This window comes from Astyanax mexicanus, chromosome 24, assembly GCF_023375975.1.
Source record: "Astyanax mexicanus isolate ESR-SI-001 chromosome 24, AstMex3_surface, whole genome shotgun sequence".
NCBI lineage: Eukaryota > Metazoa > Chordata > Actinopteri > Characiformes > Acestrorhamphidae > Astyanax > Astyanax mexicanus.
The window spans coordinates 22,765,166-22,792,761 of record NC_064431.1 but is presented as its reverse complement, the minus strand read 5'-3'; the positions used below and the strand labels follow the sequence as shown (position 1 = coordinate 22,792,761).

At 37.3% G+C, this 27,596-nt stretch overlaps 1 protein-coding gene across 4 annotated transcripts; it reads right to left on the bottom strand.

Annotated features, from left to right (window-relative positions):
- Positions 1-382: 382 nt before the first annotated feature.
- Positions 383-26,699, bottom strand: pfkfb2b (6-phosphofructo-2-kinase/fructose-2,6-biphosphatase 2b). 4 transcript variants are annotated; one of them, XM_007247706.4, is made up of 17 exons: positions 26,533-26,699; positions 24,395-24,547; positions 22,758-22,883; positions 22,137-22,233; positions 19,435-19,501; positions 17,974-18,048; positions 17,823-17,879; positions 16,260-16,384; positions 15,870-16,077; positions 14,832-14,978; positions 12,531-12,635; positions 12,287-12,416; positions 12,115-12,177; positions 11,441-11,505; positions 9,001-9,189; positions 7,309-7,331; positions 383-3,736 (listed from the first exon to the last, which is right to left on the bottom strand). In XM_007247706.4, the coding sequence occupies exons 2-17, from the start codon at positions 24,480-24,482 to the stop codon at positions 3,667-3,669; spliced, it is 1,635 nt and encodes a 544-aa protein (XP_007247768.3). In that variant the 5' UTR covers positions 24,483-24,547; positions 26,533-26,699; the 3' UTR covers positions 383-3,666. The 4 variants fall into 4 exon arrangements, with proteins under 4 accessions (XP_007247768.3, XP_007247769.3, XP_007247770.3 ...); XM_007247707.4 differs by lacking the exon at positions 7,309-7,331; XM_007247708.4 differs by lacking the exon at positions 9,001-9,189 and having other exon boundaries at positions 26,533-26,698.
- Between the last annotated feature and the right edge of the window lie 897 nt (positions 26,700-27,596).

Below are 27,596 nucleotides of genomic sequence, written 5' to 3'. Positions count from 1 at the left end.
CCTCCACCACAGAAAGAAAACTTGTATATTTCCATTTTCATTTTTCCACACAGCAAAAGGAGCGTTTTTAGTCAGCAGACATCAGTCAGCTAGCATTAGTGCTAACTGGTTGGATTAGCAGTAAATCAGTTGTCTGCTCAGCTGAAACACATAATATTGTTCTGTGTTAATGAAATGAGCGTTTCAGTAGTGTCAAAGTATCATTTTAATCCTCAATATAAACCCATTCGTCCTAAACTCACTTGTAAACACCCTATAGTGTCTGACAAATGCAGATCCATTGAGGCCTCAAACATTTTCCTCACAGTTTTGTTCAGAGTTGTGGCGCCCTCTGGAGCTCAAACAATTTCAACAACACAAACAGGGGCTTAAATACTTGCAATTCATTTTTCAAGAGCTTTAAATACAGCATGTTTAATGTACAGTTCTTGAAAGCAAACAGTGCCATATTCCAGTCAAACACATGAAAAAATTACATGATTTTATGTATCAAAGCAGTTTTAAATGCACTCATCAACAAAGAATATTAGTAACCCTTCCCTGCTGAAAATAACAGCTCAAACTGGTTAGGCTGGTTGGCTAGTTTAGCACTTGCCCAGTGTAGGTTATTTTTTATTTGGGGCCAGGTGTTTTTATAATTTTATTTTTAATTTTCCTGAGAGAATCCCATTTTCTCCCCAGTTTACACAGCAAATTACCCAACCCTCTCATTAGGACTCCCCCTATCACTAGTGATGCCCCAACAGCAGGAGGGTGAAGACTAGCACATGCCTCATCTGACATGTGAAGTCAGCCATTGCCTCTTTTCAAACTGCTGCTGATGCAGCATTGCCGAGTAGCATCACAGCACACTCGGAGGAAAGCGCAGGGACTTGGTTCCGATACATCAGCTCACAGACTCCTTATGCTGAGGACATCACCCTTTTGAGTGATGTGGGGAGAGAACGCCATCTGCCCACCCACAGAGAGCAAGGCCAATCGTGCTCTCTCAGGGCTCTGGTAGTTGATGGCAAGCTACATGAACAGGATTCGAACAGGCTATCTCCTGATCATAGTGGCAGCACTTAGCCTGCTGGACCATGTGGAGCCCCGATTGGAATAAGAGATTTTTATGAGCTGGATTTTTTTTTGCAGGATTCACTGAGTAAGCTGTAGTTTTTATGACAATGACATAACAGCTTATTCCAGCAGAAATAACTTTTAAAAAAATAACTTTAATAACCTTTAAGTCTATATAAATGTCCTGGCTAAATGTAGGTTTATGTCACGGTCATGAAAGGTTTATACAGCCTTATAAACACTTCCATTCAGTAAACAGCAACATTTTCAAATAACACATTCATGGTCAAAGCATGCACTATGCACTACGTTTGATTTAATGGCACATAAATGTTTTAACGCTAAAAGCCTAGACACAGTAAGGCCCATTTTGATGAATACCGGCACTGGACACGGTCCTGTCCGCCCAAAGGCACAAAGCCATTTAAAGACATATTCAAGAAGATCATACATGCAGCACAGTTACATGAATCAATCAGGCAGATATTAGATAGATTAGGTAGTGTTAATCTAGTGATTAATAGTAGATTACACTTATTATGATATATTTGCAATAAATGTACAATTTTATCTGTATCTAAAATAGAGCCTGTAATATAGAGCTTTTTGCTGATATGCCACAATGATATAATATTAAATACAATTTATCTATCAACAAACTTTCACAGCTTACAACTTCACATTAACCCAACCCCAAATATAACAGGGAAACAAACATATTTAGTAGCAAAACTGGAAAACAACAACAAAAACACAATGGGTCTGTATAACATACATAACAGTACATAACATATGTAACATTTCTTTAGATAACAATTTGTGCGTCTCTCCTTGTTTGGACTATGTTAAACATATTACCTATTTATGTGTTACACATAAGCTTCTGTTCAGGCCGTGTGTGGAGTGGCTTTATTCCTAAAATGCTCTAAAACAATGCAAGACCAAGTAGTAGTGTAGTTTATCTTTGGTCAAAGGTCATTTTTTGTGGGGGAAAAAAAAATCAGCTAAATTGTTTAAGCTCTCCTCTTCAATAATATAAGAGTTCGGGCAGGCCCATAATATGATGGTAAACAATAAATTGTTTACCACTTAGGAGTGTAATGGCACGTGTATTTGTTCTGGACCGTTACAGTTCAGGGTCACTGAACATGTCGCGCACTATTAGGGTAAATACAGTAATTTTACACACTTGTGTCACCCGAAAACATTACAATTGCACAGTAAATGCCTGATGTGCACACGTACCTAAGTATTTATCTGATGTTTTAGCTTTAGCACCTTATGATATAATTTTTCATTGGACGATGAGTCAGTTGTTGGGGATGCATGTGGAAACACTCTGTGTACTGTTATACCCTTTTTACCAATGAGATGATTTCATATTTTATTTCATCTGGTCAACAATTAAAGATGTTAGATAATAGCTCAGTGCTGACTGATGTGATTGTCAGTTAGCAGTTGTGAATTGTCAGCAAGTAAACAACAGAAACAGGAGCAGAGCTTCCTAGTATTAGTTATTACAGTTATGTGTGTTATTTGGTTATTATATATTGAGATTTTCTCTCAATTTTATCATGGGCAGGTTGGGTGAATTTTAGCCATATTTCCATTTTACTCTTTTACTGAGTAGGATAACCATTTGTTAGATTGTTAGATATGATGTGTGTATTATGTTTATAGTTCACTCAAGTCTTTAATTATGAAGCTTTGAAAACTGGCATGTAGCTGCCAGATCAACCTGGGCAAAGAACAGCAAACAAAACACAGCTGCCACCTCAACAATGTTGGCCCAAGATGCTAACTGTTTTTCTGAGCTGGATTACTCACTGATACTTAATAGTAGATTAAACAGTTTAATATGATATCATATGTGTCATGCCTGTATGTTACTCAGGTTTTAAAATATGAAGCTCAGGATACCGGCACATAGTTGCCGACTGAATAAGTGATATTAAAATATCGAAAATGTGTTTAAAAATTGTATTACCATTATTGAAAACTTGCTACCTTTCTGTAATCTTCTGCTAATAGTACTGGCTTCTGGTTGTAAAATATGATCCTAAAGAAAAAATTGTGAATGTATTTGAGATGACTTTGTTAGTGTAACAATGATAATGCTTCATAATAATATTACATTTTCAGCAGTTTAGAATCCGTAGAAGCTAATCCGTAGAAGCTAAATTTCATTAGCTAAATTTTAATGCCATCCAGGCTCAGTACATCTTTAGTGTACATGTAATTTTGAAATACTCAACACAAGACATACCGAATATTACATTAAAATGTGTGGCCTTTGACCTGTTCACCTATATTTAAAACAATACATTCACTTTTAGAAACATGGCATCACCCAAGAGCCGTCTTTTACATTAAGGCATCCCACGCTAAGGATCATTACAGCCTGGCTTCTATACATTGTACATGTTGCTATAAACAAACATTTTAGCTCTTTAGAGGGCACATGCAAATATGCAGAGTTCTTGGACTTCCTGTGCAGTGGGCTGATGGAAAATGTAGTCCAGTCATGGATGGAGCTGGCAGGGCCGTAAAGAGTAGTAGTAGTTGTGTTAAGTTGTGCGTGACGTCGGCTATTGAGAGTCTGTTGGGCTATTCAGAAGCGGAAGCAGTCAGCAGCTTCTTCTGAGCTGTCAGAGTCGATTCCTTCACACAAGGGTTCCTAAAAACATCACACACACAAACACACACCAGTCAAATTCTGAATAATGCAAAACATGTCTTTATCACTATAACAATACAATCAAAATGTTTACTAAGAACTGTTATATACAGCTTTGGAAAATTGAGACCACTTCAGTTTCTTAATCAGTTTCTGAGAACTAGGTTTATGCTTGAGTAAAATGAAGATTGTTGTTTTATTCTATAAACTACGGACAACATTTCTCCCAAATTCCAAATAAAAATATTGTCATTTAGAGCATTTTATTTGCAGGAAATGAGAAATGGCTGAAATAACAAAAGAGATGCAGAGCTTTCAGACCTCAAATAATGCAAAGAAAACAAGTTCATATTCATAGTTTTAAGAGTTCAGAAATCAATATTTGGTGCAACTCCTGGTGCAAAAATTCAAGCAGTTCAGTTTGGTTTGATGGTTTGTGATCATCCATCTTCCTCTTGATTATATTCCAGAGATTTTCAATTTGGTGAAATCAAAGAAACTTGTCATTTTTAAGTGCTCTTATTTTTTTGTATATTTAAAAAAAAGTTTACAATACACACAATAAAAATACTATAATACAGCCCATGTTAAACCCATTTCACACCAAAACAGAAATAAAACTGATTTTCATCTGCCAAAGTAACTGGTTTCATTTAAATGTCTTATTGTTATTAACATTTTCCTACTTACATATTATTACACAGCATTACACAGGCTTTCTTTTTTCTTTTTATTGTGCTGGATTTTTTTTGTCTTGTTACTGAATTAGGCAGTAAAATAGCAAAATCAGTATTATGATTTCACTTCATAACTTTTGGCAGTGTCTGTTGTAAAATGGGCTTTAGGCTCATACAGTAAAATGCTTAATGTTGAATGCATTAAGAATTTTCATGCTCATAAAAGACTCAAAAAACTCAAACTGATCAAATGTAAATTAAAGGCATGTAACACAATCAATAAGCAACTGGACACTATACAGTGCCCTCCATAATTATTGGCACCCCTGGTTAAGATGTGTTCTTTAGCTTCTCATAAATTGAGTTTTGTTCAAAATAATATAGGACCACGATGGGAAAAAAAAGTAAAGTCCAACCTTTAACTCAAGTAAATTTTAAGGGGGAAATAAAATCCCTGAGTAAGAAATAATTATTCTTCATAAAATCACCTGTTCCACAATTATTGGCACCCCTAACAATTCTTAGGAAATAAATTTAATAAAAGTATTTCTGTCACTTCTACAGTAGTTTACGAAGTTGATCAGAGTATGTAGGAACATTTAATTAGTAATTCACAACTTCCTGTTTCCCTGGGGTATAAATATGACGTGACACAGAGGCCATTTATCTTCAACATGGGAAAGACAAAGGAACATACCATTCAAGTGAGGCAGATGTGTGTTGACCTTCACAAGTCAGGCAATGGCTACAAGAAAATCGCTACTCGCCTACACCTGTCCATATCTACTGTCAGAGGAATTATTAAGAAGTTTAAAACAACTGGAACAGTGGTAAACAAGCCTGGACGAGGACGCAAGTTTATTTTGCCACCACGCACAGTGAGGAGGATGATAAGAGAAATAAAAAGTTCTCCAAAGCTCACTGTTACAGAATTGCAACAAATGGTAGCTTCTTGGGGTCACAAAGTCTCCAAAACAACCATCAGGCGCTATCTACATGCCAACAAGCTGTTTGGGAGGCATGCACGGAAGAAACCATTTCTCACTCACAATCATAAACGCAAACGTTTGGAGTTTGCTAAGCAGTACTGGGACTTCAACTGGGACCGTGTGCTTTGGTCAGATGAAACAAAGATAGAGCTTTTTGGCAACAAATGCTCTAAGTGGGTCTGGCGTAACACAAGAGCTGAGTATGCAGAAAAGCACCTCATGCCCACTGTGAAATACGGCGGGGGATCAGTGATGCTGTGGGCCTGTTTCTCTTCTAAAGGCCCTGGGAACCTTGTTAGGGTGCATGGCATCATGAATGCTCTAAAATACCAGGACATTTAAAAACAAAATCTGGTGGCTTCTGCCCGAAAGCTGAAGATGGGTCGTCACTGGGTCTTTCAGCAAGATAATGACCCTAAACATGTGGCCAAATCTACACAGAAATGGTTCACCGCACACAGAATCAAGCTCCTCCCATGGCCATCTCAGTCCCCAGACCTCAACCCCATTGAAAACCTGTGGGGTGAGCTGAAGAGGAGAGTGCAGAGGAGAGGACCCAGGTCGTTGGATGATTTGGAGAGAATGTGCAAAGAGGAATGGTCAAAGATCCCTCTTTCTGTATTCTCCCATCTTGTGAAACATTACAGGAGAAGATTAGGTGCTGTTTTGTTGGCAAAAGGGGGTTGTACAAAGTATTAACATCAGGGGTGCTAATAATTGTGGCACACATGATTTGATGTTAAATAATTATTTCTTAATGTGGGATTTTTTTCCTACTGAATAAATTCACTTGAGTTAAAGGTTGTATTTTACTTTTTTTCCCATCGTGGTCCTATATTATTTTGAACAAAACTCAATTTATGAGAAGCTAAAGAACACATCTTAACCAGGGGTGCCAATAATTATGGAGGGCACTGTATATGTTGTTTGCATACTCTGATTCTGCAATAGGGATAAAATAATATCACGATACGCCAAAATTCAAAAATACACTACTGCAACAAAATGAAAATTACATTTTATCACTGAATACAATATGATTTGAAACCCCTTAACTGAGATATTAAAAAACACAATAATTTTATCAGATTTGTAACAGAAGTCAATGATCCAAAATGTCATGATACTACTAATAATGCACTCTAAATATCTCCAAATATCCAGGATTAAAGTAAAATAAATGATACAGATATAATCGGTCTGTAGTAGATATATAATGGGAAATGAGAACAGTGTGAATTTAAATTTAGCTAAAAATAGCAAAAAAAGTAGTACCCTGATGTGATAATTAGGGGTGGGTGAAATGGCACAATATTTCAACAAATAAAATAGTTTACAAATCGTTTAAAAATGTTGCCGATATTATAGCTTACAATACGATATGACACACCCCTATTCTGCAATACGCTATATATATCAAGACAATACTCTACAATACTGCACAGCATCTGTGTTACTGAAGAAAATAAAATACTCCTGAATAATCACAATAAATACCAGGAAATTCTGGATTTACTGGTATCAAGTTTCACAGAATTTGACAATCAATACTCTTCACCTCAGGTTTACCCTATTCATTTGATAAACGCAAATACGTGGAGTAGGAAATTTCTCAGACAGGGATTAAGTGTAGTCCTAGACTGAATTTTCAGTTCAATATAAAATCTCCATTCGAATTGCTGAGAAACTGCCCTTATATTATGACAATACAGTTTAAACAGAATTACATAGAATCTATGTACAGTGAACCAATAGACACCAATAAAAATATATATTCGTTCAAATCAATATTTAAAACACACCGATGCACTGATCTTTTGAAAAGAAAAGCCTCTGCATTAGTAAAAAATAAACAATATGAGATTTATGACAGTGACCGAGTCATCGGTCATTGAAGTATACTCACATACAACCGCCTGCTACCCGGGACTGTGAAGGAGGACAGAGGGAGACACACAGAGGGGGCAGGAGACACAAGGAAAATATGGAGAGAGGAAGAGAGAGAAGAGAGAGAGAGAAAGAAAGACATGGAGAGGAAAACGGAGGGGCTGTCGTCACACAATCAGGCAATACAAGGCCGACACACTGAATATGCATTACTGAACACAAACACACACCAAGACGTTTAGCACATATATATGGTATAATAAACATCAACAATTGCTAATAACTTTAACTGATCTATCCATGCTCCACCCACAAACACATTAATTCATTCCAACTATTGCCATGTCTTATACACCACATAACTAAAATACACTGACCACTAGAGGACAACCAGATTACTCTCAAGCTATTTTCACGATATGTGTACGAATGTTGCCTTCTTCACCAACAACAAAAACGTCATATTTGAGAGATGACTCGCAGCTTTGTAAAGGGGAAATGGATGCGCTAGCAGTTCATATGTGAATCATCTTTTGCTCGAGGAGGCGAAAAAAGGTCAGGCGGCTTGCTTTTGCTGTTTTTGCAGCTATCACTGCACAGCTGCACCAAGAGAAGTGTGGGTACGAGAGAGAAGCACGTAGCACTAATGCTAATGCGTAAAAGCAATTAATTCTGATTTGACCACATATAAAAGTGACTCAAATCTGATTTGAAAAAAATCGGATTTGGATTGTTCAAACAGCCATGAAAAAATCTGATCTAAATCACTTCAGCCTGGTAATGTGAACGTAGCCTAATTATATCAGTTAATAAATATTATCATATAAGTGGCTAGAGGATTCACTGCTATGCAATGAAGAATGATAACTGAAAATAACAATAATTTAAAAAAATGGGTCGCCCCATTGTATGCATTAAAGGTTGTCCACAAACATTTGCTCTTTCTGTTTTGCACTGAAGAACAAGTCTAATACAGCTAACAATCATAACTAGCATAATACAGCTAACAAGCTATACATAGCTAAAAAATAATGTTAGCAGTATATGTATCTTTGTACTTGAAGTTTGACTTTTTTCTGAGGTTATTTAAGATTACACAATAAACAAACACAGCTAAGTGTGAGTTTTAAAGGAGAAATCCTTTAAGGAGTTTTGTAGCTTTAGTGAAACTTAACGAAAAAAAATCAAATGCTTAACCCATTAGCCCATTAGCTACACCTGAGGTCAAAAAATGGATTTATGATTAAACCAACACTTTGAAAATGTTGAAAGTAAAACTTTTACCAGTGATACAGTGAATAAGTGTTTTGTATTGGTGCTAAATTAGCACCCGAACCATGAAGAAAAGATGTGGCCAGCAGAGGTCAGTGAGAGCACAGACAAGGGCAAGCAAACACCCACAAGTGGCACAACACTCACAATGAGAGCAAAAAGACATGCTAAAGCATAAAGATATGTCTGAATAACAGCAGAGGAGCAAACGGACAGAGAGACCAGTAAACCACACCAACAGAATCAATCAAACAGACCATGCTGTTAGCACAACCAGCGCCACAGGACGGCAGGTGCAGGGGGAGAGACTGGTCAGCAGGCCTGGGGTGGTGTGAAACGTGGACAGGGGTTAAGAGGGAACTGAAGTGGGGCTGATTGGGTCATTTGAGTCATTGGGTTAGTGAGCTGCCAATTTCAGCAACCTGGCTCAGACACTAACTTGGCTTTGCAGCAGAACCCCATCAGGTGTATTGGGGAAGTGCAGGCCGGAGGGGGACGGCGCCAGAGGCAGCCAGGGCCGGTTCCCTGCGCTGTACAGACGCGGGCGTTTGACCTGGTCGTGACTGGACAGGGGGGTGTAACTATTCCGCCGCAGCATCAGAGGGGCTGGGCCCGTCCAAGATTTACCCTGGTTCAAGACGTGAGAAAAGGCCAGTGTTACAGGAAGACAAAGAGAGAATAAAAAAAAACACAGGGACAGAAATGAAACAAAATTAGTAAGAAAATAGTAGAAACAATATGGGATTAGAAGAAAACAGTTACAGACAGGGGAGGTTTCAGAACTTAAGGATAGTGATTAGAGGCAATCAATGTCTAAAGGAGGTCTCAAAACTAATAAGGTGGTGATTAGAACCCGGTACAATTTGGAGCAAGACTCAGAACAAATAATATGAGTCTGTAAAAGGTCTCCGAACCAATGAGATGGTGATTAGGACTAATCACAGTCTTGGGGAGGCATCAGAACAACTGAAATGGTGATTTGAAACAATCGTTCTGGAAAAAGTCTCATTAAACAATAAATAACTAGAAGGAAGTGATTAGAACCAATCACAATCTGGAGGAAGTCTGGGGACTAAAAGATGGGGATTAGAACCAATTAGAATCAGCCTGTAGAAGATCTTAAAACAAATGTGAAGGTGATAAATAACTAGAAGAAAGTGTCAGGACAAATTAGATGGTGATTAGAACCAATTACAGTCTGGAATATGGCTCCAAACAAATAATTTGTTGATACAGACTAATCACAGTATGAAGGAAGCATCAGAACAACTGGAATGGTGATAAAAAAATCATAATCTGGGGATGGAGAATAGAACCAATTTTTCTATAAAAGGTCTTAAAACAAATGTTAATTGTGATTAGAAAAATCACCCTCTGGAAGAAGTCTCTTATAATAATAATAATAATAATAATAATAATAATAATAATAATAATAATAATAACAATAACAATAATAATAATAATAATAATAATAATAATAATAATAATAATAATAATAATAATAATAATAATAAATAACTAGAAGTAAGTGTCAGGACAAATTAGATGGTGATTAGAACCAATCAGACTGTAGGAGGTCTTAAAACAAATGTGAAGGTGATTAGAAACAATCACACTCTGAAGGAAGTCTCTTATAATTATAAATTACTAGAAGTAAGTGTCAGGACAAATTTGATGGTGATTAGATCACTCCATCACGGATCAGAAATAAAAGATGGGCATTAGATCCAAACAAAGTTTGAAGGAGGTCTCAGAACTAATGAGATTGTGATGTGTAAAACTAATTAAAGTCTGGAATAGAGTTCAGAACATATAACATGGTGAATAGGACTAATCACAGTCTAGAGAAGGCATCAGAACTACTGGAATGATGATTAGAACCAATCATGGCCTGTAGGAGATATCAGAACTGACAACACTGATTAGGGTTTCTGTTTAGCATGACATAAAATACAATATTGTTTTGACCAAAAATAAGTTGTATAGGCGGATGAATCTGTATGTTCTATTTCAAAACCTGCCGTAATCTTTTTTTTAATATATATTTGGACAGGGGAGAGAGAGAGAGACAGAGAAAGAAAGAGAGAGTGAGAGAGAAAGTATTATATATATATATATATATATATATATATATATATATATATATATAAGAAAAAAAACAGAGAGACAGATATAATTAAAGTGAGAGAATCAAATGCCACCAGTAAAAGCTTTGGTGCTTCGTGTGAAGTTTCAGTTTCATTCTTTCTAGCATCAGAAGGAACTTTAAAGGCATTCCAGTGGCTACAGCTGGGATTACTACTAAGAATGTGTTCCAGCTCATTGTGAATAAGTACACACACTTTGTCCACACCTACTTCATTGGGTTGCACCCTTAGTTTCCTTCTTCTGACACTGCAGCAGCACCTCAATCACAGTGTGGTTGCAATATGGGCCTTCTAATTCAGTTTGAACAGAAATATCAGTCCAAATATATTAATAGATAAGTATGTTTCTTCACTCTTCCACCACAGAAATCCTCCATCACTGCTGTCGTCCATTTTTCAATGTCAAGTTAAAACAGTAAAGGTAAATCAAGCATGTTGCGAACTAAGATTTTACCAGGCTCCAAGCAGAAACCTCACAAAAGAGCAAACAGAAACAAAAAATATGTAATTTAATCAAACGTTCCGATTGCTCGTTTGATTAAACGACAGGGCATACAGAGACCAGCGCTGTAATAAAAATGCCATTCCAAGTCAAATGCTGAAATAATTCAGGCCAAAGAGAAAACAGCACACATGCAGAGTGGAGTTAATCCCCTGCGTTTTTAATATCAACTACAGAACAAGGCCTATTAATAATAATTTTACTAGTTAGATGAGCAGAGTGTGACTTACAAGTGGTCGGTCACGGTGTGTGTTTACTGCCTCCACATTCAGGTGAAACAACTCCACTTTACAACCTGGAGTGGAAGCAAATCAACATATTAAAGATATTAGAAGTACTGGGCCAGCAAACAAAAAAAGGTCACTAATAATAAAAACTTATAATAATAACAACCACAATTTTTTTTTTTTTGTTAATTTTAGTTAATCATTGTGAAAACATATTCATTTCTAACTTTATTATTGGTTCATATTGTTTTTATTTAATTAACATTTATATTAATATATAATAATGATAATAATTGAATAAAACACATTTAAAAAGCAATAAGCAATAAAAAAAAATAAAAAAGGCCCTGTTTACACCTGGTTACTTTATGTACCTTGAGTGTCAGGTATATATCTGAATAATTCTGATTCAAAAATACTAATGTAAACACTGTCAAGATCACTTTAATCACTTTTGGAGGTGGTCTGAGACGCATGTGAACCACACGTTATAACTGTGTAAAGGCATCAGATTCATTCATCCACCAGTAATAATTCAAGACTGCAGTAATAACTGCCAAGCAATGAGCAAATTTGCATATTCCCTCCAACACATAAATTAGATTTAGTTTGACTAACTGGAGACGTACTTGACTACCAAGGATAAAAGAATGTGGATAAAATTTATCAGGATATACCATAAGCAACAGGAGTGAGCTTCAGAACAGTGTGAAGAGGACACTTCAGGTAGGGTAGATCATCTAAAATAAAGAGAAAAGTCAAAAATACAAAAATTATTCCAACCAACTGCCATGAAGTCCCAGTCAGTATTCAAATGTGTTTAGTTAAGTTTATTGAGGTGAGAGGAACCTGCACTTTTGTCCAAAAAATACGCTAGAAGACATCTCATGACAGCCTGGTGACAGACGACCAGCACGTTTCCCTGTCTCTCCAGTTCCATAATGACTGGTTCCAGTCGCTGCACCAGGTCCTGATAGGACTACAGTACAGGAGAGAAAATAAATGCTTAATCTGGCCAGAAACATGCTGAGATAAGCTTTACAGCGTCTCTATAGTCTGTGTAGAAAGTCACAGTAATGAAATTATACTGCACCTCTCCTCCCGGGTATCTATAATGGTACTTGTCCTGATCTCTCAGCGCAAACTCTTCAGGAAATGTGCTCTGAATCATATCATATGTCATCTCTTCACACACACCCTGAAATAACAAAAAAAAAAAAGAATATGGGTGAAAAGTAGTGTAGTGTCAAGTTGTTTCAATCAATTGAAAAAAAAAAATCATCTGCAATTAAAACATTCTGCAATTAAAGGGACACTTGAAGATGCTCAAAACAGACACTTTAGGATGCCCAAAACGGACACTTGGATATGCCCAAAAGGGTCACTTGGAGATGCCAAAGGGACACTTGGAGTTGCCAAAAATGAAACTTGGGGATACCCAAAATGACACTTGGAGATGCCAAAACGGACACTTGAAGATGCCCAAAATAACACTTGGAGATGCCCAAAGGGACACTTGGAGATGCCCAAAGGGACATTTGGAGATGCCCAAAGGGACATTTGGAGATGCCCAAAGGGACATTTGGAGATGCCCAAAGGGACATTTGGAGATGCCCAAAGGGACACTTGGAGATGCCCAAAGGGACACTTGGAGATGCCCAAAGGGACACTTGGAGATGCCCAAAGGGACACTTGGAGATGGCAAAAGAACCCGTGGAGATGCCAAAGGGACACTTGGAGATGCCAAAGGGACACCTGGAGATGCCCAAAGGGACACTTGGGGATGCCCAAAAGGGCACTTGGAGATGCCAAAGGGACACTTGAAGATGCCCTAAGGGACACTTATAGACGCCCAAAATTACACTTGGAGATGGCAAAAGAACCCTTGAAGATGCCAAAAGAACCATTGGAGATGCCAAAGGGACACTTGGAGATGCCAAAAGGGACACCTGGAGATGGCAAAAGAACCCTTGGAGATGCCAAAAGAACCCTTGGAGATGCCAAAGGGACACTTGGAGATGCCCAAAATGACACTTGGAGATGGCAAAAGAACCCTTGGAGATGCCAAAAGGGTCATTTGGAGATGCCCAAAAGGGACACCCGGAGATGCCCAAAGGGACACCTGGAGATGCCCAAAGGGACACTTGGGGATGCCCAAAAGGACACTTGGAGATGCCAAAAGGAACACTTGGAGATGCCCAAAGGGACACTTGGAGATGCCAAAAGGGTCATTTGGAGATGCCCAAAAGGGACACCCGGAGATGCCCAAAGGGACACCTGGAGATGCCCAAAGGGACACTTGGGGATGCCCAAAAGGACACTTGGAGATGCCAAAAGGAACACTTGGAGATGCCCAAAGGGACACTTGGAGATGCCAAAGGGACACTTGGAGATGCCAAAGGGACACTTGGAGATGCCAAAAGGTACACTTGGAGATGCCAAAGGGACACCTGGAGATGCCCAAAGGGACACTTGGGGATGCCCAAAAGGGCACTTGGAGATTCCCAAAATGACACTTGGAGATGCCTAAAATGACACTTGGAGATGCCCAAAATGACCCTTGGAGATGCCTAAAATGACACTTGGAGATGCCCAAAATGACACTTGGAGATGCCAAAAGGGACACTTGGAGATGTCAAAACGGACACTTGAAGATGCCCAAAATGACACTTGGAGATGCCCAAAATGACACTTGGAGATGCCTAAAATGACACTTGGAGATGCCCAAAAGGGACACTTGGAGATGCCCAAAGGGACACTTTGCGATGCCCAAAGGGACACTTCGCGATGCCCAAAGGGACACTTCGCGATGCCCAAAGGGACACTTGCAGATGCCCAAAAGGACACTTGGAGATGCCCAAAATGACACTTGGAGATGCCCAAATGGACACGGGGATTGCCAAAAAGGACACTTGGAAATGCCAAAAATGACACCTAGAGATGCCAAAAGGATCTTGGAGATGCCCAAAGGGACACTTGGAGATGTCCAAAATGACACTTGGAGATGCCCAAAGGGACACTTGGAGATGCCCAAAATGACACTTGAAGATGGCAAAAGAACCCTTGGAGATGCCCAAAGGGACACATGGAGATGTCCAAAATGACACTTGGAGATGCCCAAAGGGACACCTGGAGATGCCCAAAATGACACTTGAATATGGCAAAAGAACCCTTGGAGATGCCAAAAGGAACACTTGGAGATGCTCAAAGGGACACTTGGAGATGCCCAAAATGACACTTGAAGATGGCAAAAGGACACCTGGAGATGCCCAAAAGGGCACTTGGAGATGCCCAAAAGGGACACCTGGAGATGCCCAAAGGGACACTTGGGGGTGCCCAAAGGGACACTTGGGGATGCTAAAGGAACACTTGGAGGTGACGTGGCAGTACTCACAGCATCAATCTCATTCAGGATCTTCCACTGTTCGTAGGGAACTCCCAGAGCCTCGGCTGTCTGAATGGTTCTTCTGAGCTGGCTGGTCCACACCTTCAGATCAGACAAACCATGCTCCTCTATAAACTCACGCAGAGCTGCTGCAAACTGTACAAGAGAAATAAAAAAAGCGAGAGAGAGGGTTAGGATTCCTCATTAACATAGAAACAATTCATCTTGGCAGTCCTCAATGATTTAGTATCTCAAATAAAAAAATAATAATAAAAAAAAAAAAAACAGATAATTTCAAGGGGAAAATTAAAAAGACAAAAAAAAGATTTTCTTTTTTACTGTACACTTACAATAATGGCTCATTTAAAAAAATATATTAAAATGAGGTCTGAAATAAATGTATGTTTTTCTTTTTTCAATTTTTTTTTATTTCTGTATTTTTTATTATTTTTATAAATACATATATATATATATGTATTTATAATTTGTCCAATCTAGTCAGCTATTACGTTTTTTTTCTTTTTGTTGTTTTGGTGAGAAATATCAACATTAAAGGACATGGCAGGTCAAATTAATATAATCTGGATAACAATCAAGAACACTAAAAGCTTTTCATATTTTCAACAAATAAAAAAAATAATAATAATAATTCTGTGGCAACAATGATTCAATCAATAAATACAGTTAATAAGTAAAATGAGAAAATAAGGTGCACACTGGGTGCATAAGTAATTTTTAGGGCCTTTACAACTTGCGTGTAGAACTGTTGTACGCTATGGCATTTCATACCATTGGCATTTTATACCATTTTTTATATTTACCAATAATAACTGTAAAAAAACAATTATCTCCTCCAGCTTTCATTTAACTTACCAACTTATTTTTATCCGCTGCAATAATCGTAAAAAACACACACAGCAGCAGTATTTAAATTTTCAGATTGCATATTCCTTTTCCTTTTATTTATGCAGTCATGCAAAGGTTAATTAAGACTGCTTCAATCTCTGCTCCCCTGAGTAAAGAAGACCTGCTTTATTAGCCACTGACCTGTTTACCACGGGGAGAGAGCTCCGAGTCGCCCCCGATGCGACCCTGCAGGTTATGGTCACTCTCGCCGTGCCGGCACAGGTAGATGGAGTGTGAGTGAACATGTATGTTCATGAGGTAGTAGACGATCTTGCTCTGAATGTAGTCCTGAACGCGGTTCACCAGGAAACGGCGGCCCACGTTCATCACCTGGATGAAGGACAGATCTCTGAGAAAGAAAACAAGATTGAGAGAGTTTAGAGCCTACATAGTGTATACAACATCAAACAAACCTCTCAGAAATGTAAATAACTTTCTTTACAAAATATTTGATATTGAAGCGTATAAAAGTACATAACCTTACTTTCCTTCTAACCAATTTTATTATTTCTAATAGAGTAACTGTCTTACTTGTCGTAGTCTTCAGGGTCCAGTGGCTGGTAGGTGACTTTGTAGCATTCAATGCGTTTCAAAAAGTCGTCCATGACTCTTTCTCTGTGTGCTTCTGGATAGTCTGGACTTGACACCTTCACTTCCTGTACACAGGATGACAGACATTAAGGAGGGAGGCTCTAGTACCATGTTGGGCAGCTCTAGCCTGGAAACAAGGTAAGTAGGGCTGCAAATCTTTAGGAATGCCACAATTCGATTCAGAATCGATTCTTGGGGTCATGATTCGATTTTTTTCCGATTCTTTCAAATCCAAATTATTTAAAAACGATTATTTGCAGATTAAAAAATGATTTTATCAACCTATTGCAATAATGTAAACACACAAAGGTAAATTCAAGAAAACATGACTGATTTATTTATGCTTGCATGCATTTTTTAAACTTGTACAAACACAACAAAATATCTTTGAGGCTGACACTCAAGCCACTTGAACTTCTGACAGTTATCAGAACACGACATTAAAGTAATAAAACTGTAGTAAAATAAATACAATTGGTAGGCTAAGGCTAGCTGCCAGAACTAACCATTACTCAAAACTTAAATTATACAAAAATACTGCTCTTTCTTTCTGTAAAAACAACAAATTGCTTCGTACAAGATCTAGGCTTAGGCTAGATGCCTATTTCTGAGAACATGCCACTTCTAGAAATAAAATTACACTTTTTTCCTCGCGGAGCTTTTTAACTGTCTCGCGGAGTTTATCTACTGTCCTGAGGAGTTAAAAAGCTCCACACGACAGTAGCTGCACCCGCAAAAAAAAATCATATCGTTCAATGTTAGAAATGCGATTCGAGTTTTTCCTGCACCCCTAAAGGTAAGATACGGTTGGGCATGGAGGCATACAGGATCTGTATGACATCCTGAGCCACATTTGCCCACAGATGTTGCAGCAGGGTCTATGGATAGGTTTCCAAAGCTGGTATCCCTGTTGGTCTCATAAATGCTCATGCAATGAATGTGGTGACCCTGCAGGCCAAGAAACTGTTGCAATCTAGCATAGATATACCTTTGAAACCCTTGCTGTGTTTGGGTGAGCATTATCCTACTGAAAAATGCCAAATGGAAGTTCCGCAGTGAAAGGCAACAGGTACGAACCCAGGACTTCCTGTAAATATAGCTGAGCTGCTAGTTAGATCCAGTCGTCGCTGGATCCAAAACAACCTGGTTTTGTTGCTAAAGAAAATACAGTTCCAGTCGGTACCAATCCATGTTTCTTTTTCACTAAACATAATTGAAAACAAAGGTGACGTTGGCTGGAACACTGATGTGGATACGGCACCACCTGGGTCGTGAAAATCACTGGTGAAAAATCACTATGCATGCCTAGAATGCTGGCAGATGGATGTAACATTACTGCATTCAGATTTTTGCAGAAATCTGAGGTACATTCTTTTTTTCCAATGAGTGTATATAAAGTATAAATCTACCAAATGTTTCCTCTGCTAGATCACACACATAAAATTAATCAAACTACTAAAGGCAAGAATAGCTCATTATTATCATCATGTTTTTTTGACTTACCATAATGTTTGCTGCAATAACGTCCGGATCATCGCAGACTGACTCCACGAAAAATACCTGCACAGATAATGACAGCAGATCTCAGTAAATCATGTGGCACAAACTCAAATTCTAGATTTAAGATTTAGAAAATTCCGAATTTTTACAGAACCTTGTATGCATTCTCCTTTACGAAGTTTAGGATGAGATCACGCCTCTCTCTGGTCGTGTTTGTAGCATCAAACACCTTGGCAACAAAAAGAACCTCTATTAATATGTAAATTTAAAGATCAAAATTGTTCATGAGCATCATCTACAATAGGGAATGCTGATATATGCTCCCATTAGTAATGATGTTCCAAGGGGTATATGACATATTTTATCATATCATGACAAATCTATTTCTGAGTATATTGTGGATTATTATCAGTGTTTTAAAAACATTGATTAGTTATTAGATGTTTTATCACAAAGAGTGTAATAAGTACAGTTTAATTGGATGAAGTGAAGCAAACTAAAAAGCATTCGTAAAATAAAAATCACTGTAAAACTAACATTTTAGGCTGAGGTAAAATAAGCTAATAAAGGTTCTTGATTTTAAAGATAAAGTGGGAGCACGATCACTGAGTTAACTCATGTTTTCAGCTCCTCTCAGGCAAGGAGCTAACTTAGTGATTAGCATGCTAGCTTACTAAAGCACCCCAAACAATAAAACAATAATGTAAAATGTGTAAAGCGTAAGGTATGCCAGTTCCCTACATACTTTCTACAATAAAGTGAGGTACTTTTATTTATTTATTTTTTATAATACAACTGTGTATATAAATGCCATAGAGGGGGAAATGCTAGGTCCACTAAACTGAGGCTAACTTAGTGATTAGCTTGCTGGCTAAAATAACACTGTGTGTAAAGTCATCTTTATTTTTTTATTAGAAGCCAGTTTTTAAGGACAATTACCATATTGTCCGCACTATAAGGCGCACTATCAATGAACGTCTATTTTTTAGCTCTCTATATAGTCTCGTGAAAACTGTTTATTTTTCTGAGTAAAGTGCTTCCGTTTATTTACAGTAAGCTTAGATTTCTAATATTTTCAACAGCGTGGTTAGCAGCAGCGCTAGCTGTAGTTAGCAGCACTTAGTGCTAGTAAATGCCACCCAACAGCGCTACAATGAGGAACCCTGAGTGTTACGGTAAGACAGGGAGCTATCAGTTAGCGATTCGACTCACATAGCCTGTTTTAACACGGTAAACACGGATACTACAGTTCGATATACTGACCTCTGAATGGCAAAAGAGCTAGGGCTGCGGTTAGCGGCTAATGCTAACACTATTCCAGCGTCACTGCTGGAGAAACTTCACTAAAAACTCCCTTATAACGCTGTACTTTAGCGGAGTCGCTTTACTGCTCCTGGAAAAAAATCTACATAAAATGCACCGGATTATAAAACGCACTGTCAATTTTTGGGAAAATTAAGAGATTTTATGTGCGACGTAAGTGCGAAAAACACAGTACAGTACAAGATCCCTTTATATGCTCAATATTTCAATAAAAAGTGGTATAGTGTCACTTCTAATATAAACAAAAAACTGATGTATTGAGTAGTTTGTATAGCTAATGCTATAGACTTACTGCAATTTGTCCTCCTTCTTCATTAAAATAGACCTTCACATCCTGCAGCGCTACCAAAGCACACTGCCTGTAGCACACAACATACATAAAGACAGCATTAGATTTACCTTTTATATATATATATATATATATATATATATATATATATATATATATATATATATATATATATATATACATATATACACATATATACGTATATATATATATTTGTTGAGAACAAAACTCACAACAGAGTGTGGGACTCAGGAATAGAATGATAAGGAAACAATGCAGTGCATATTTAGTTTTTTTCGTGCACTGTGATTTGTGCTGTGGTCAGCTCTAATGCACACTTTTGTTCCAAGCTGAGAGGAGCTGGGTGTATTTTTAGGGCTGGAAGAGACTGGAGCATATTTGTGTCGTTCTTTAGAACAGCAGATAAAGTTTTTAATGATCTTTACCAGTATCTGAAAAAAATGAAGAGACCACTTCAGTTTCTGAATCAGTTTCTCTGATTTTGCTATTTATAGGTATATGTTTCAGTAAAATGAACATTGCTTTATTCTATAAACTACGGAAAACATTTCTCCCAAATTCCAAATAATAATAATAATAATAATAATAATAATAATAATATTGTAATTTAGAGCATTTATTTGCAGAAAGTTTTAAGAGTTCAGAAATCAATATTTGGTGGAATAACCCTGTTTTTTTTATTACAGTTCTCATGCATCTTGGCATGTTCTTTTTCACCAGTCCTACACACTGCATTTGGATAACTTTATACCACTCCTGGTGCAAAAATTCAAGTAATTCAGTTTGGTTTGATGGCTTGTGATCACCCACTTTCCTCTTGATAATATTCCAGGGTTTTTCATTTTGGTAAAATAAAGGGAAAACATCATCATTAAGTGGTTATTTTTTACAGAGATGTATATTCAATGATAGTGTACCTAAACATTAGTTTTCACTGAATGTTTAGTTTTTTTGTTTATATGCTCTTCATCTGCTTTGCTGCTCTAAAGTAGGGGGCAAATCAGGATTATCTCTCTGACATCATCGGATGACCCTTACAGTAATCCTCAAAACACACTGAAAAATTCAATGCATGGCAATATCTAATCTGCCTGAAATCATGAGTCTTGAAATGTACCATGTCTCTACTCTAGTCTACGAGGGCAGCAAGTATTTGAGTAAGTAAGACCTTTATGAATTATAAATCAGTGTTATTCATGCAATATTAATTCATTATAACCCAATCTCTGCAGGGAAGCATGAAAATGAGCAGCTTCGACAGCAACATCCTTCACAAACATGAGTCAGTCCAACACCCGGGAAGTCATGTGACACGAGAACCACAAAGAAAGCAAGAACAATGCCAGCACTGACCCAAGAGACGCCACTAAACTCAACAAAACAAAGTATTTAAAGCAATACGACACAAAGCATGTGGCAAAGCGACTGGGACAAAGCATGTTCCCAGATGTTGCTGCAGGACGAGTGTAATGTTTCTTATAGACGTGCAATGGATAGAACCAACAAACAGAGCTTCATTTCCACTGCGTCTCACTACAGAACGTTTAACAAAAAAGAACTCTCTAAATACTGTACAGAATTCCGTCCTTTAGTTTTTTGCCATCCTAATTACATTATTCTAATAAATAACAATAACTTTATAGACCCTAACACAGAACCCTGAAGGATCAACCCGTGATAAAACAAAAAATTAAAGTAGTTTTAGCACTTTAGTGAATATAAAAATAAATCTAGGGTTAAAAATATACAGCTCTGGAAAAAAAAAAGACCAAGTTAGTTATTGAATCAGTTTCTCTGATTTTGCTTTTTATAGGTATATGTTTGAGTAAAATGGACATTGTTGTTTTATTCTATAAACTACAGACAACATTCTCCCAAATTCCAAATAAAAATATTGTAATTTAGAGCATTTATTTGCAGAAAATGAGAAATGGCTGAAATAACAAAAAAGATGCAGACCTCAAATAATGCAAATCAATATTTGGTGGAATGGCATGGCATGTTCTCCTTCACCAGTCTTACACACTGCTTTTGCATAACTTAATGTCACTCCTGGTGCAAAAATGAAAGCAGTTCTGCTTGGTTTGATGGCTTGTGATCATCCATCTTCCTCTTAATTATATTCCAAAGGTTTTCAATTTGGTAAAATCAAGGAAAATCTCCAGTTTCCAAGAGTCTTTCAAAGGTGTAGGAAACAACATTCACCGCTCTCTGGTTTCATCAGTAATTTCTTTAAAGAAAGCACTTATACTTTTATCAGGTACAGAGTTATCTGTGTTTCTGTGGGGTTTTTTTTGCATAATTTCTTTTAACAGTTTGTGTTTTACAATATACTTATTATATATATATATTTTTTTTCAGTAATAAAATTACTTTTTTAATTTTTTACTTTATTTATGTTCCTTAAAGGCCCTGGCAGTTTACTGCAAAATTTTGTACCATTTCCGGTTACTGATTTTCCAAAATCCCAATGGAAAAAATAAAGGGAAAATGGGGATGTTATAAAAGTTTTGACCAGTAGTCTATATATTTTTTTCTTAATATTTTATATTTGATAAAACAATTTGGACTGTACCTTTCCCCCACATGGGACAGAACTGACAGTTAGTATTCTCCTCTACCAGCTAGGTGGAAATGTTCACATAGTAAATTATTGCAAAAAAGTCAAATAACTTAGTACTTACTTCCTTATTTTCATGGCCTCTTCATTGTCGTGCCTAAAAAAGTCGTACGACTTGTACGATCTGACCGCCTCCCTCCTGTAGACCCCCAAGTTAAACACTGCAAGATTAAAATAAGAACACATTAGCATCGAGTCTAAAAGTTCTCTCAAAAACTTGCTTTAAAGAGAACAGCAGCAGGAACATTGAAATATCCACAGGGGTCCGGAAACTCTGACTTCCAATAAGGTGATTAAAAACGCTGAAAGGCTCGTTTTGTGGGTCACAGAATACCTGAGAGATCTGAAGTTTGAAATGTTCAGCTTACTTACACATTCACATGAGGCATGCTCTACTCTCCTGATGGATCTCAACGTCATCCATCAGCTAATACTATGTTAGAGCAGTTTCTCAATTTTCCTCAATATACCCCAACTTAGTGTCCTGTTCCTTCCACTAGGTAGGACTCCTCTTATTACACAATGCTATCAGTGGTGGAAGAGTAAAGTAAATCATGTAATTCATGAGTCATATGAAATCAACCACCACCTCTTTTTTCCCCAAACTGGCATCAATGCAACATCACTAGACAGCACAACACGTTTGGAGGAGAACACTAACTCAGGGTTTTAGTATCCACTGTACCTTTTGTGGGAACTCCGATCCAGTTGAGATAGCGGGTTAGCTTCTTTGACATGTAGGTCTTGCCTCTTGCAGGAAGGCCAATCATGACGATTAGAGTTGGAGAATTGGTCATGTAAGATGCCCACGCTGAAATAACAAAGACAGACAAAGAAAAGGCTTTGAATAAGACTGGCTAACACTTCCATCACTTACTTTTCAGGTATAAGAAACATCTGTCACTTGCACTTGGTCTCATATACACTATATGGACAAAAGTATTGGTATACCTGGATATTCATTGTGACTTCCAAAATTAAGGGTATTAAAAAGATTGTAACCTGCATTTATCGTTTTGATGTAGTAACTGTCTCTACTGTCTGAGAAAAAAGGTTTTCTACTAGTGATTACTCTAGAAAACTAGAAAACTAGTGACTACCTAATACTAATATTGATAAAGATGACCTGAATGATTACATGGTGCAAAAACGTTTGGATATACATTATACAGTCTCAAACCTGATCTTTAATGCAAGATGTGTCTAATAAAATGGCTATGTGTTTGCCCAGTCTAGAACATGGATATTTCTTTAGAAACTCCAGCATTTGAAGAACAGAAGGAGATCAGAGAGCATTAGCGGAAAGAAATCTGCTTCAGAAAACATATCAAATAACAGCTGTGAAGAAGAGCGTGGATCAAACGCCGCATCTCCCCACAGGAAGACATCATCTACATAATGAATTGAGAGGAAGGGTGCAGAGGGACCTTCAGCCTGCTCTTTAGATGAGCTGTCCAAAAACTGGAACACAGCAACAGATTGTTCCTTCATAAACGCGGCCTTGCTGGAGTTCATATTTAGAATGGTAGAACGACTGTTGCAGTGTCATCAATAGGGATGTTGGCAGGAACTTGGAAATATGATACGTATCACGATACAGGGTTTTTGATTCAATATATCATGATATATAGCAATACTGTAAGCAAGACTATATATTGTAATTGCTTAAATCTGTGTAGTATATAAGACATATACACTATATAGATATAGTACAACACAGTATACAAACACTGTCATACATACAGCTCTGGGAAAAAAAACGCCTTAAAATTTAGATTTTTTTTTTTATTTTACCAAATTAAAAACCTCTGAAATATAAATAAGAGGATGATGGATGATCACAAGCCATCAAATTAGGCTGAACTGCTTGAATTTTTGCACCAGGAGTGGCATAAAGTTATCCAAAAGCAGTGTGTAAGACTGGTGGAGGAGAACATGCCAAGATGCATGAAAACTGTAATTAAAAACAGGGTTATTCCACCAAATATTGATTTCTAATATCTTACAACTTTATGAATATGAACTTGTTTCTTTACATTATTGGAGGTCTGAAAGAAATTTCTGCAAATAAATGCTCTAAATTACAATTTGTTTATTTGAAATTTGGAACATTCATATACTGCTGCCATCTCAAAGAGACAAATACTATTAAACACAGTATATATACAGTGGATTATGCATACGACTGTGTACTTGTCCACATGTTTTTGGGGTATTCTTGTATTTGGTTGAACCCCTGTAGACCCTATTTGCACTGTTGAAGATGACCCCACTGTGTCTCTGCGTGATCCAGGAAGAAGAACAGAGACAATGTTTACTTACAGCATTTCTTCTCGTTGGCTCTGGGTTCTGCTCTCTTGGCTTCAGCAGAGCCGGAGAGTCCAGTGTCTCGCTGCAGGCATGCAGACATGCTGCGGTCGGTCGTCTCTTGCTCTCAGGGAATCTGGGCTCTATAAAAACATGGCTCCAGCACACCTGCAGGAGGATTAGAGATGAGAGATTTCAATAGCAAACTCCCACAGGAGAATGAGCATGCATTGAATAGAGGGTGGAGATAAGAGTTTTTTGTAGGATTTTTCAAAGATTTCCCTGTTATAAAAATGCATGACCTGAGCTAACATCACAACTTTCAACAAACCTAATAAAAACAAAAACAAAAATATAAGACTCTGAATACATGTGCTAAAGAAATTGATAATAATATAATTAATATTGACAAATGAGTAATGGAATAACAGGGACAACCTAATTGTACATAATCATCAAATAGATGCAGAAAAAAACATTAAGCTGTCATTTAGGTATATTTATAAATTGCGGGTTAGAAAAATGTTACAAAAATGTAAAGCTCTGGAAAAAATTAAAAGACCACTACAGTTTCTGAATCAGTTTCTCTGATTTTGATATTTATAAGTATATGTTTAAATAAAATGAACATTGTTGTTTTATTCTATAAACTATGGACAACATTTCCCCCCAGATTCCAAATAAAAATATTGTCATTTAGAGCATTTATTTGCAGAAAATGAAAAATGATGCAGAGCTGTCAGACCTCAAATAATACAAATAAAACAAGTTCATATTCATACATTTTAAGAGTTAAGAAATCAATATTTTGTGGAATAACCCTGGTTTTAATCACAGTTTTTATGTATCTTTCATAAAAGATAAAAAAGGTAAGTATCCTCCACAAGTCTTACAAGTTTTTGGATAACTTCAAGCCACTTCTGGTGCGAACATTTAAGCAGATCATCCATCTTCCTCTTAATTATATTTCAGAGGTTTTTAATTTGGTAAAATCAAGGAAAAACATCATCATTAAGTGGTCTTTTAAATTTTTTTTCCAGAGCTGTATTTCATGTCACTGTTTAAGGACTATTTAAAAAAAAACACACACACACACACACATTTTGCAATTAATATGCCTTATATTTTTCTTACTTTAATATGTACAGCATTTAAAACACAGGTAGCACTTTAAAGTCATTATATTTAAAGTTATTTTATTTTGCACTACTTTGTCTTATTGTGCAGTTGTATTTTGATACAAACAAGTTTAATTAATACATATTTTGCAAGAATGATGTTCTATATTGCATTAATTTTATTTAAAACAAAGGCAAGTGTATAGCTGTGAGACTATGATTCTTTGCTATACAAGATTGTAGCAAAGAAAGGAGGGAAAAGAAGCTTATAGGCAGAGTTGAACACAAAATATATTTTAAATTTTGAAAAATATCAAGAACTAACAGTGTGGCAGAAAAATAAACTGTTGATGGGGACAAAAGTTGTGAGTCTCTGATTTTTAAATCACATTATTTGTAACTTAATATGTAATATGTATTGTATGTAAACACCACCAGAAGCATGATGGGAAATAATATCAGAACGAATCTAGTTGCAGTCTTTCAATAAGTGGTCCCTAGTCATTGTAAAATCTTAGTTTGTGAGTAAAGAAAAAGTCTGTTACTTGTCTTTATATGTGAGAGGGTGTCAGACTTTAGTCTGTTTTAAGCCTTTTCACTGTCTTTTCAGAGTCGTGTAGTGTATGGACAGCTTTAAATTGAACGAATGATTAGACAACACCTTAAAGATAAATATAAAGCAGGATGAGGATGATGAAATATCACAGATCTGTTGACTAAGCCTGATTTGCTGGTCTAACCAGTGATGGATCTGCTCCTGAGCAGGTGGATCAAAATCAGCACCAGAACCAGAATCAGCACCAGGCGAGGAGACAGCAGACTTATTACGCCATTATATGCAGTATAAAATGTTCAATTAAACCCAAAACAGGCAGATCTGTCCTCAATCTAATTTCTGTGGTTTCATTAAATCTGTACACTGCGTTCTAACCCGCCCATTATAAAAATAAAAAAAAACTAACCAATCAGGTGTCAGAAATGGTGAGATTATTATAATTCAGTCTGGACTGTGTTCTGTGAGCCGCTGGGATTTACCTTCAGTCCTCCGGTCCTCTGTCTGTCTGTCTGTCTGTCGGCTCTCCGGATTATTTCTGATTATTTTTTCTGGGTTCAGCGCATGACTGCGGAGGCTGGCCGTCGTCCTCGCGCTGTAATGCCGCAGACCGGCGCGCACTTGATGACCTTCCCCAGCAGCGAATACCAAAGCGCGCTGGCTGAAGGTGTGGAGCTCCGTCACAGCGCCGCTTACCGTATTACCTCTAATATTCGCGCACACGGTAAATCACAGCACAGCACAGCACTGAGCTCCCAGTTGGTCTCACATATGCATCTTAAGCCTTCTTAATCCGGACAGAATTAGTTTCTCAGGGGGGCGTCTTCACAATATTTCACTACTCATTGATAAAACTCTCGCACCCAGACTGCAATTAAAAAACCAAGAGGACCAGTGAGTTTTTTTATTTTTTTTTTTGCTTTCTCAGTCACATGCCATCGCGTTCAGTAACTCCTCCATTTCCATTAGCTGTTATGTTAACGTGGATCTCCGTGGAAACGCGCGCCCAAAGTTTAATTACTGCCTGGCAGTGGATAAACAGCTATTTTATTAAACGTGAGGTGACGAAACAGTAGGTAATTCAGTCTGTAATTTTCTCAGAGGACGTCTGAGGGAAAAAAAAAACATACATGGTCGTCTCGGATGGAAATAAAATCATAAAAGAGAAAATTACCCAAGGACCAACCTGAGAAATTATTCCCGGTCTGGATAGGGCTTTAGGATACGTCCACATTACCAGGCTAAAGTGACTCAAATCAGATTTTTTTGCTCAATGTGGCTCCAATCAGATTTGAGTCACTTTCACATGTGATCCTAAATCGGATACCACGGACATGCGACATGAATGAACAGTCAAATCAGAATTCATGCGTCTTTTTGCTTTTGCATGCTTCTCTCTCATACCCACACATCTCTTGGGCTATGTTCACATTACAAGACACATCGCTCAAATCCTATTTTTTGCTCAGATCAGACCTTGATGGTTCACATTCACAAATGTAAGTGACCTGTATCTGTGTGTAATGTGAACAAATCTGTCCCTAAA